This window comes from Bombus vosnesenskii, unplaced genomic scaffold, assembly GCF_011952255.1.
Source record: "Bombus vosnesenskii isolate JDL3184/JDL3185 unplaced genomic scaffold, Bvos_JDL3184-5_v1.1 scf7180000013285, whole genome shotgun sequence".
Taxonomy (NCBI): domain Eukaryota; kingdom Metazoa; phylum Arthropoda; class Insecta; order Hymenoptera; family Apidae; genus Bombus; species Bombus vosnesenskii.
In genome coordinates, this window is record NW_022882938.1 from 1,118,844 (window position 1) to 1,131,645 (window position 12,802).

At 39.2% G+C, this 12,802-nt stretch overlaps 1 protein-coding gene across 8 annotated transcripts in view; it reads left to right on the forward strand.

The window, feature by feature from the left end:
• LOC117232268 (DNA N6-methyl adenine demethylase) overlaps positions 1–12,802 on the forward strand; it is a 146,246-nt gene that overhangs the window by 117,469 nt on the left and 15,975 nt on the right. For all 8 annotated transcript variants that reach the window (XM_033491544.1, XM_033491548.1, XM_033491543.1 and 5 more), the window contains 2 exons: positions 11,684–11,921; positions 12,563–12,798. In XM_033491544.1, coding sequence (XP_033347435.1) covers positions 11,684–11,921; positions 12,563–12,798 — 474 coding nt within the window. The remainder of the gene's footprint in view (positions 1–11,683; positions 11,922–12,562; positions 12,799–12,802) is intronic.

Genomic DNA, 12,802 nt, shown 5'->3' on the forward strand with positions numbered 1-12,802 from the left:
CATGGCTATATCCTTTATCCATACCCAATTCACAAACCACCATGAATTTCTCGACGCACGTCGATCTCAATTTCACCGCCGGACGCAGTGGTCGAACCGCGGACGAAGAATAAGCTCGCTCGCATTCCTTAGAGAAAAAGCACGGAAGGTGTAAGCCCACGGCTTTGTTTCGAGATTTTTTCTCCTTCTCCTTTTCTCTCTACGCGAGATCGTTTGAGGCGCATTGTTTTCGCCGAAAGCGAGCCAGTCGTGAATAAAACCGTCGGCTAAGATGTAGATAGCGCGGGATACCCGTTTCTGCTGTCCCCTTTCCTGTTTGCCAATTCTTTCTCGTAGGCTCGATTTAAACACGCCGGATTGTGCGCGTATAAATCCCGTGTCCCCCTTGCTCCTCAGGGGTGAGACGAAAAAAGGAACGAAGACGAAAATTCCGTCGAAAAGCTATCGACAAAAGCGTCGAAAATTTTATGGGCCCGATACAGCATCTGTCGACGAGACTATCCTCGAAAGGAACGTTTTAACGAATGAGCATATAAATCTTGCGGGTCGAAAAACCCGAAAAAAAAAGAAGTACGGATGGAGTGCTTGAGAAAGTATCTTCGAACTGATAATTTCAATATCGAGACTTATATTCTTTTTCCACTCGATGAAGAATTGTATTATTCGTGCGAGAATTATATTAATCGTTGTAAATTGTTCGTGTGTTTAGCAGTCATGAAATGCTTGAAATGTTTTAATATGAGAATCTTAAAATGAACAGATGTGGAAAAAATATTCTTAAAGTAGATTTAGATGTTCTTCGTTATTATTCATGTTATTCCGATATCGAAATATTGTTCGAATATTCTTTGAGAGAAAATATTCTTAAAAGTTGTACAAACGCGAGTCAATCGACAATTCCTCCACCGCGAACTTTATATTACAGTTAACCTTCTTGTGTAATATAAAACATTTTCCTAAATCCATCGGACCATTCAACGTCAACGTAAGATCAGCTGAAAGCAACGAATTAATACACCATCGTGTCTCAGGAATAAATTCAGATCGATTTCGTCGTACGATTGCAAAGCAACGGCGAGATAGAAATTTACAACGAGCCACTCCTCAACCCTTTTCCTTTCTGCTTGTCGCCGTCGGAAAAACGATGGAAGCATCGGAGGCCGCGATTACCGCTCTCCCGTAATCGTCGCCCAACATATAAACAACGCGATAAAAGCTGTTTTACTGCGCAAACGATTCCGTTTTTATCGGGTTTCATGGCATGTGCCGCTCGCCGATCGCTGGGTTAGAAGCGACACAAAAAAAAAAGAAGACAACAAGAGAGAGAGAAGAAGAAAAGGGAAGAAAAGAAGAAAGAAAAAGAAAATCATATTAAAGCGATACGCAAAAAACAGAAAAAAGATCGTTTAGCACCGTTATCTGTCGTACCACCAGAGGAAAGGGCTGCAGAAACGAGCTCCAATGGGGACATCGCGTTGATAAATGAATTTTCGTTGCGATCATCCGCGCGCGCACGCAACGGATCGCTTAATGAAATAAGCGTATCGATGCGGGACTGATTGCTGTGGCTAATTCGTCGATAAATTTGCAGCCCCCTCTTGTTTGAGTCCGATGAACGACTGCCAGGGCTTCGAAGATGAAACGGGGAATGGAAAGGGCCGTAGAACGTTGGCAGAGAGAAAAACGGACAGAGAACGGTGAAATTAATTTCTGGCTCGATTTTCAAAGCGGTTTAAATTCGCCCCTGCCGTCACGCGTTTCGGCCGGCCTACGCGTAATCGAATATCGGTCGATCCTCTCGCCAATGTTCCCCTCGTGATCATTCGCGGATGGAACAGGTGTGTACATGGGGTAATTATTCGTTGCGTGTACTGGGGCGGGTCTGCTAGTTGGGGAAGATGAAGAATTTTTTTGAACAGCATGGGGTTGATGGGGTGATGCATGGGGTGGATAAAGCGAGGCGGAAGTATTTTGTCGAGGAAGGAACTGAAAATTCCTTGGATTCTTTTTCGTAAAATTGACGGAGAATTATGGGGTGGAAGAGAAGAAACGATTGACCCTGTTACGGTCCCTAAATGTTTCAGCTTTCAATCTCATTTTAATAACAATCTAGAAAACAACTTTGCATGTTTTCAGAAAATTGTTAGTATACAATTGAAACAAGACAGCATATATGTCAATAGCTTGTAGGTAACTCGATACGAATTCTTGTAAGGTTACGTGTATTATAAGAATAGGGTTGAGGGTTTAATTATGCCAGCCGTAAAATCGGATAAACGTAACGATGTAATAATATGTTTAACCTTTTACGTGACAGACATAGGTCCGATGCGGATCGCTCACGCTATATTCTTGTCCCAAAAAGGATGGGAGTGGCGAATGAGTTAGAAAAAGAACACGTGTGTATCGCAAACATTGTAACGTTGGATTATGTATTGCTTGCTTTAAAACATATCGTTATAGTATAAATCAATTCTTAAATATTTTTTACTTTTACCGGTATATAAGTGATTATTACGATATTTACTTCTCATTATTTCTTTTTTGTTTATCTCTTCTTCTTTGGAATTAACTACATTTCACAATCTTTGTGAGCAGTTTCTAAATTTAATATTTATATTTATATTTATATTGAAATTATAAATTTCATTATATTGATCACAAGGCACAAAGAATTAAAAACAGGAAGTTGTAGTAAAATCGAGCTACTCGTAACAAAAATAATCACTTTACCAAGCCCATTTCACGACCACTTAGAAACTACTTGCGACTTTTAAAATTAGAAATGTTCTCGTATGAATTTTCTAGAACCTTTTCTACCGTAGGCAATCAGAAATCTAATAAATTATTCGAAAATACCGAAGCTTGTCGTTGTTACAAAGTATATTTTCATCATTCACCGTGAAGACGTTGTGAAGGAAACAACAAGTAGGAAAATGTAACCTACGGTTTGAAAGGCTGAAAGGTTTCGTTTGGTTGATTCGTGAAGTGGTTGGTAGCCGGGGAGGAGAGAAGGATGCGTGTAAAACACGATCCTCGACGTTCTGACGTGAATAAAGGAGGCGTTGTTGCTGGTCGCGAGCGCGCACACGCCTCTAAAGTGGAAGCTATAATGGGGGTTTAAATTATGTGGTGTCTTAGAGGTGCGCTGAACGAGCTCGTTGTACACGTGTCGTATTGTTGAAGTGAACAGCTTTATCGCTTCGAGGGCTAGCCTCTCTTGCTGAGATTGCATTAAATTTTACCAAATTCTATTCTGTAGAATTTCATTAAAAATTAGAAGAATAGTATAATCAAGATTTTGTTATCCTTTCAAGGGAATTATCGTTTTGTCAAATTTACTTTCTTTCTTTCGTTTTATGAAGTAATTAAATAAGTTTTAAGATACGATAACGTAATTATAAAAAATAATTACGAAAAATCCAATACAATATTTTTCACACCTGATCCCGAAGAATAATTGTAAAAGATGATTTCGATCGTTACACGTGTTTTTCTCTTCCAGAAAAATCCTCTTTTAAACAACCTACCTTAAAGAATAACCCGAAAAATCTTCGAATGAAGCTCACCAAAATATTCCAAGCGCGTAGACCTGAAAAAAAGTCAGTTAGAAATTTAAAGAACAAGCAAAACACAAAGCCGTAAAGTTGGAAACAACGGAACAAACAACGTCCAAACTCGACAATCCGAAAGATCCATTTCACTCAAAAGTCACGTACACGAACGAATAACCTGTTCATCTCGAAAAACGCGGCAATGGCTCGACTACCCTACATCTTCCCGTTGCATCCTCGTTGGGACCGGATACTCCATCACGCGAGAAGCGGCGAAGCGTTCCGTGAATCATCGAGAGAAGCCCAGGAACCAGTCACCGGCGCTCGAGCACGTCGGATGGAAAAACGAAGGAAAGGAAGAAAGGAGCCGGAACGGAAGGGTTCGAGGTCATTGAACAGCTCGCTTGGCGAAGTTCCTCGCTGGCTGGGCTTCAAGTCGGAGAAGGAGCCACGCCGTGAGAAAGAGGAAGACCGACAAGGAGGGAGGAGCGTGGCTCCTGAGGGTTATGTTTGGGTGCTGTCGCGGCACATCCCGTTTTATCACGCCTCGGGTTTACGTTGCCCTAGGTCACGATGTCAAGAGAACGGAAGGATTTTCCCCCTGAGAGCTCAACGCCACGGTCGAGACTCGCTCTCACACAGAACTAGACAGAGAAAGAGAGACCAGATAGAAGGAGAAAGATAACGATAGGAATGGGAGAGAGTGGTAGAAGAGGAAAGGAGGAAAACACGAAGGAGAAGCCAGGGGAAGGTGGCTCGCTGAGGGATCGCTGACTCGGTTGGCGAGACGCCCGACTCTTCGATGCTATCAACCTCGACCACAAACACCGATTCACGGCCACTTTGGGGGTTCCCCGGAGTTTCTCGGCCCACCAACACCTTTCACGCTCTCCTGGACCACTCCACGCGACCCACTTTTTCAACCATCCACCCCGACGACTATGGATTTCCTGGCATCACGCGGACCTAGGATATTCTACGTGCTTCCCCGGCTTTCTACGATCCTTTCTCCGGTTCGTTTTCACGGGCAGCATTGGGTCGGAGGGAAAGTGATGTCGGTTTTTGATACTGCTGACACAACTAGCTTCAAATGGCTCGTACGTCGTATACGTTTATGATAATACTGTTTTACGAGGACGGTGTTCTGTACGTGTAAGATGTTAGTAAAATGTCAGTCATAACTTCGCCCCGAAAAGTATACGTGATATAACGATAGCGTTTCTTGTTTCCTGATAATTTCAAATTTAAGAAAGATCGTTAGGATTTACAGATTACAACGAATTTGTACAATGTACACGCACATGTATACGTGTAATAAGCTGTTCAAGAGGATTGAGGAAGTTAGTAAATGGGTGAATAGTTGCGGTATTTAAACAAAAATTACCGTGCTCTTATATTGTTTCAATAAAGGGGATGGAATTTTGGAAATTTGGAAATAATGTACGGGCGATTATAGGATTGATAGATCAAAATTGGAAGAATTGGTGATTTCGGAACAAGCAGGATGATTTTTTTTTTTTTTTTTTAGACGGCTATTAATTATCGTTTCATCGACGGCACTGAATAAACCACGTACAACTTGTTGCTTCGTCGAAAATGGATTTTATCAGGGTTTCAATTAACAACAATTATTTGATTCAGCGTCGAACTATCATCTCTTCATCACGAGCTCTAAAATCATTTAAAAATGACGAAGAGTAGAGAAATTACAAATATTACTTCTTACAACGACATATTAAAATATCTTAACGATTACATCTTTCATCTTTATAAATCTTTGTCTACTATATCTCTGGACGTAACTGATTCTTTCCACTTTTAGATATTTTATATTAAAATATACTCTTTCTCTATCAATAAAACAACCAACAAAAACGTACACACGTATCGCGTTCTTTTTCCCGCGATCTTCAAATGGTAAATAGAACGTTTTAATTACGTGGTTGCAATAGATTCGTTTGAAAATCTTGACACGATTCGATCTGACAATCGGTATCACGAGAAACGTGCTCAATTTCCACGGCCGAATATCCCGAGGAAATTTCACTTCCTTGGTCATAGGCAATGGGATTACCGTCGTAACTCAGTTAATTGAACTGTGCCGCGTAACGAGGGTAATAACCCGCAAAACGGTTCGTAGCGGGCGTTCAACGCCAGATAAACACGAAATGCACACGAGGCGACACTGTGGCACGCGATACAACTTTTATTTCAATCGTCCATTTGATTTTCACCCGTGTTCCGGAATTTCCATCGAATTTTTAAGTGTCGACCGCGAGACACAATTATCCGGGACATTTTTCTGGCCGTCTAAATAATTTTACCTCTCACGGCCCTTCGATAATACCGATGGAACTTTCCACGAGAACGTCGACAAATGTGGGAAAATTTACGAGGCATTTCAAAATCGTAACAGACTTAAATCTAATGGAAATAGAAATACAGATAATAGACTATAAAATGTTTTTTAATATTTACATTTATAATTTGTAATTATTAGACTGTGAGCCTCTATGATATCTTTATGAGTATCTGTTATTAAACAAGTAGGTAGAATTTAGAGATTTGGATGATTATACAGAAAAGAGCGCGCCTTACCGATTTCGATGACCTTGAAATAAATTGTCCAGAACAATATTCTAAATAATTTTTTCCCATATGTGTAACCGCCGCATGATCTTCGTTTTCGATATATTCGTAGAAAGCTTCGATCAAATCTAGTTTCCGTTACAGTTGATTCTGCCATATAGATGATAGTATCTTTATGCAGTACAACCTAAACTTAAATCATCGACGTTAATCTACTGTAATATAAATAAAGAAAGACAAATGAATAGGTTATAGGTTGAGTTAGGGTTAGATGTTAAATTAATATCCGACCGCCGTGCCACGAGATTGTTAGTAACGCAAGCATGACTTAAGTTTCATTTCGTACGATTTTATAAGAGTGTCGTAAATTCGATTGTTACTATTTATTATTTATACATAGTATAATAAGAAACATAAATTAACAACACCTTGTGTATAACTGAAAAAACTAAGACTGCGCGTGATATCATTATCAGGTTACGTGTAGGGGACACGTATACATGTATCTGCTGAGTCTAATTATTAGTACGTACGTGACGAGTAGATAAACAGGACACAGTGCAACATTTCATGCATCGATAAATTCATTGAAAATTATTTCACGCCAGTATTTCCATTTGCATCAACCGGTCGGATATTACTTTAGCCTAATTCACTTTTCTTCTTTATTTATGCAATATTTAAAAATGCTAATCTCTCTCGTCAATCGAATTAAATTGAAGTTGGACTATTTAAAAATTCGCCTGACTATTCCAGAATGAAATACAATCGTAAGGTAAATTGTACTAAAGTTTCTCTCGGAAACTAAGGCCGAGTAGCGGTAACATGTGTAGGAAAAAAGTTGTTCAAAATGTTGATCTTGATAACATATTTCAAGGTCATTGAAATCAGTGAAATGTACCTATACATTTTTGCGTATTGAAATTTTCCACAAGCGTATAAAGGTTCGTGGTCTGGTAATTGAAATAAATAAAAATTCTAGATCCGTTAAATTGTAAATTATAAATAAATAGTTTAGAATGTAGAATTATTAACGTTTGGGATCTGAAAAATTGGAATATAAGGAGAATTTAGAATTCATGAACATATTAATTGAACTTTTCAATTAAAAAGGATGAAAACACCGGTAACTAAAAATTCCTTCTGGATTATTCCCCAAGTTTTCTTTCTCAAATATTCGACAGAAATTTAGATCCTTGAATTCGAAATTGGATAATTTTGTAGGAAATTATTCCCGTAATTACAGTGGAAGGAAGTTACGGTAAAACTTTCTTTTGAAGTGTCTACTTTCGGATACTCTTAAAATCCTTTAATATCCTTTAAAATATGCACATAAATTTATACCTTTTTTCCATTTTAATTAGCGAAACCCTTTGTACACCTACGCGTACACCCAAATACGATACAATCGCATTAATTAAAATCTCAAAATTCCTGCGAAACAATCAATACCTTCCAACATAATACACCTACCAGTGTATATACGTTTGTCAACATTTCCTTTCTCCTTCTCGGACGTACACCCACGCCTCCAGCTACGCATAAGTATAATATTCTGAAACAGCCTATACATAGCGACAAAGAACGGAAAAGAGAAATTCTCCAGCTGTGCGAGTGGTCACGTTGAATATTTCATTCGCCCGGTGATAACCGGCCAGGAAATGTTGAACAAGAAAAACCGAATGAGTACGACAGAAGAAGGACAAAAAAAAAGCAGATGAAATAGTAAAAGGAAAAAGAAAGGAGAATAAAAGAATCGTGGACTGGGAAAGAAATTCCCGAACTTCGCGAGGAGACATCTTTTATTTAAACGAGCGTGTTCGGGGCCGGCGGGGCGTACTTTGAAAAAATCGATCGACGAGAAACGAGAGACGCTTGGGTACGCGGGAGAAAGTGAAATAGAATGACAAAGCTCGTCGGTGGTGTACGGACGAGCAAGCTGATCGTTCGTGCTCGTTGCTTTCGTTTTGTACGAAGTTTTATAGTCCGGTTGCGAGTTTGCCAGTTGTTGCCCTCCTCACCGTCCCTCCTTTTTAGCTCTTTCTCCATCTTTTTTCCACAATCTATTTGCGGTACTGTCCATCTTCCTCTATCATTCCTTCGTCGTCCTCCGTTCTTCTTTCTCGAGTTTCTCGTTCCCATCCAATGAGCTTTTCCCGTCCTCGTCCATCCGTTTCTTCGCGGGGAGGCCATCTCGCTCGCGAACCACACGCAGATACATGCGGATCGAAGCTGAAGGCCCTCTTTCCCTCTCCTAACAAGCAGAAAACGGTAGTGATGGCCGCAACACGGAACTCGAGCAAGGTTGAGGACTGAGTAAATTTTCAGCCGAGTCCGAAGGAATTCGAAACAACTTCTCTTCTCTTCGTTTCCCTTTCTAATTATTATATGTATATTTTCTTATAGTAATATATTATCTATATGTGCATAAACATTCTATTTATATCAAAAACATTTTCATGTATATTATAAATATCAACGTATCGAGCAATTAAATTGTTCGAGGTATGTTAAGTATAAAGAAAGATTTGAGAAAATGATGTAAGGCCGAGAAGCTGTCCTAAGCCGATAAGTGAGATCTATATATAATAAATGATAAATAATTAATAAAAGATTTAAAACTTTGGTCAAGATTGCAGGAAGGAATTCTTAATTCTTCATAAAGAAACAGAATATTTCATCCTTAAATTTCTTCTGAATTCCTACTTCTATTAGAAGAAATTTCAGATGTTTGACTTAACCGAATGGTTACATAAGGTAGCAAAAGTGTTGAGAAGTGTTTCAGATTTTTTTTAAATTTTTTGGAAGCTTGGTATAATAAAAGAATTAGATTTGGGTATAAGCAGGCTAGTTCGTCCATGGAGATCGAAATTCGATGTATTTTTTATTTGGAATTAATATAGGTAGATTGAAACAAAATGTTTATTATTTGAAATTCTAAATGCTGTCGCAACAAAGAATCTTTGGAATTTTGTGAATTTAAATGAGACGAGTCAAGGAGAGATTTGATTAATTGAAGAATTGAATATTAATATAACATTGAAAAATGGAAAATCAATTTTAGAAGGGAATGAAGTATAGAATGATGTTACTATATTTCGACATCGTTGTACATCATGCTATAGAGATCGGAGATGTCGCAACATTTTAAGACTTTCTACCATTCTGAGAGCGGTTATATGATAATAATTGTGTTTTCCTTACTTCACAAGTTTTCAAACGATTCAAGGCTACAGAGACAGTAGCATAAAGTGTCTGTTGGAAATTTCGGAAGACAAAATCAAATAGCGTTGTATGTCCTACATTTCTTCTCTGTTATCTTTATAGTCATGCACTCATACGGTTGCAAAGTATAATTTTACTCCTTCATATATTCTATATATCCTACGTCTATAACAGGGTAACCTAAATTCCCTATCAGACTTCAAAATGGTACTCTTCCCAACAATTCTTCCCGTTTTATCCTACAGCTTCAAAACCTTCTTCGATAACATGATAGGCTTCTTAAGCTTCTAGTAGAAATTTCAAAAGACAAAACTAACATCTTGAAAGATAAATTAGACAATTCATTTCTCTTGCTATACGCACGTGTTTAGCTTATGTTTAATTCAGGTATAGTTCCAAAAGATACGGTGACGTAACAGTTACGTACATGTAAATATTCCATTTTCCTCTCTCTGTATCTTAAAACGCTATTACACACTAGCTTCTTCCATTTAATGAATCTTTCTCATTTAATATTATCTGTCTCGCGTAATTAATGAACACAATTAAAAATGAAAAGATAATTGCTCTCTCCAGTCTCGATAGTTTATATACAACGATCCAGTTGAAAAGTGCAATTACTATGTTTAGTATGTGCCAATAGCACAAATCAGATCAGAATGAAACTCTGTCCCGCAACTCGTCCGATCTTACAACACATCATAATTTCAAGACCTTCACTGAAAATACCCTCTCGATGCTGCAAACTTCTTCAAGCCATCGCTGGTCGGGACTCGAACGAAAATAAACGAAAGTATGTACATCGCGCAGGTATAGTTCTTCATACGTGGCGATTCCATTGTATTGTCTCGCGGATCCACTACACGAAAGTTCCATATGTCTCAAGGAAGAAGACCATCGTCGACCGATTATCATCGCCGCCAAGTCCTGGCATTTTCTCGGCCCGGTTTCGCAACATCGACCAATTCCCCGTGAGATTCTCCGCGTTCCACGATGGTTCATTCGTTTCCACGTTGATCTCTGTTTCACCCCCGCGTCTGCATCGAACAGTCACGGAAACACGTCGAAACTACGTAAAAGGGGTTGCATTCGTCAAATCGAGTCACGCGACTCTCTCTTTGTTCACGAGATTGATAGCTTTACGAGGCAGCGGGAGGTCGAGAAGCAAGTTTTGACCATGAGAACGCGCGAAGGCATGCAGGAAATAATGGTAGACCACGGCGCGGCGGTGCCCGCGGACCACGCGAACCCACCTCCCGGGATGATTAATGGCTTTATTACCGCGCTGCTTCGAGCTCTTTATTTAATTGGGTCGCGAACGTGTGCGTATATACCGTCGTAGCTGAAGGAGTTCGTAGAATCGTTGTAGAAGCGTGTGCTCATTATGCTGCTCGTTGGACGCTGGAAGAAGTTGAGAACCTCTGCGCTGTGCATAGTTAAGGAACCATTGCTGACGAATGGCTATTCCCCCACTCTGTACACGACAGTGGCTATCAGTTCGTTCGAGCTTCGAATCGTCGAACGTTTCCGAGTGTAGTCTCGTTCAAATTAGTCATTGCTTTAATTTAACATGGAATCACCTTTTTTTGGTGCGAACTTGTTGCTCCGATTTGAAATATTCTATAGTTCGCATGCTTGCCTTCATTAGTTAAGTTATTTGACTTCTGGTTGATGGTATTCGAACAACTCGAAAACACTCGATCAGTGTGAAATTGTTGCTTAGTCGACTTGAAATATTTCTCCGAGCTTCTATGCTCATCCTTGTTATTCGAGCCCATTGTATACAAATAACTTGATACTAGTTTATTAAAGATTCGTTTGGATTAATCAAGTTACTTGATTCACGCTGATTGTATTCACTTAACATGGTTTCAAGTTTATGTTCACACATAGGTACATTGGTCAAATAACTTCACTTACAAATTGTCTAAATCCAAGACAATCTATCTCCGAGTGAATGTCTAAAATGGCGAGTATTTAAAGTAGACTTCGCTTGAGGAACCAGTATCGAGGCTAGAAATAACATTACATTACCCATATACCAACTGTCGATTCTTCCGCATCAAGAAATAGTCCAAAGAACCTCGATCAAAGTTTGAAAGGATATTTCAAGACAAAAATCACATTAACTCTGAACTTTCTACTCTTTGTTGAGTAGAACAAGTACAGCTACTTTTTCATGCTACTTCTTTTTTTTTTTTTTTTTTTAGTTGAAAAATTTACAACGTACGAAAAAAACTTGATGTGTATTAGAAAACCATTAAGAGCTTCGATTCAAGGTGAAACTAAAGTTAGGTCCCATGTTGATGTTACAGTCACCCGGAGTGATGCCATTCTACGGTGATACTGGCGCCGGTTTTCGGCCAGCAGCCGGCTTTGGGAATACTGTTTGGCACCAGGGAGTCGCTCCCGTGGGAGCAGTTGCGGTTGAAACGTCAGCAGCACCATGGCCACCTCAGCAGTTCATTCAACAAATTCCTGCTCCGAATCAGCTCGAAGAGCTGAGGTATCATACCCAATACACCGCCGCAGCGCCATACCATCCACAACCAGGTAATTGAAGAGGGAATCGATTTTGAAGAATTTACGAATTTGTCCGATACGTGTCTCTTCTTTTTATTTTACCTTCTCAAGTTTTATCGAGTAGAAAATATTTATTCTCGTTAGAAATTTCACAATCCTTTTCTTGACTTATCGATCGTGAGATATTTATATTCTTCGACTATTATAAAATAACGTCATAGCATATGCTATAAAATATTTACTGCCTTGATGCTAATTTTAAAATTTCAATAGATATAAAGCAACATTAATTTTGATAAAGAAAAAAAGCTAGAATGAGTCTTTCAGCCACTAATATGCAATTTCATTGATCAGTTTGTTACAAGGAAATGGTACAAACAACGTTAGATTTTAAGATTAAAAAAAAGATTTTAAGATATTAAAAAAGATAATGTTGTAACATCATCGTCTTTCTCTATTTTTCGATTTATAACGTTGATGAGTATAGTTTCTGAACAGCTTAAATATGATAAAATTCGTATTCACAGTTTCGATCACTTGAATTCGACGATTCAGAATTCCTCGCGAATGAGAACGATCGTGGAATGCAAAGTGTGCAACTATGCAGGTCTTTGTCCCGCCGATATGCCGTCAGTTTCCGTGGAATCGGCACGTGAATTTTCTGATTACAGTCGCATATCAGCAGCAGACTTTCATTACTACGGATCAGTCGGCATTTCAACGTGCCGGGGCGACAGGACAATACACAATCACGGGACAACCCTCACCCTTGCCACCAGTCGCCCCACAAACTGTACCATCGACAGCTCAGAGGCCACTAAACGGTCAATTCATGGATCCCGCTGCTACTGCAACCCAATCAGTTGGTTATGAAAGGCAGGATTACGTCAATGGTTACCAACAACAGGTAC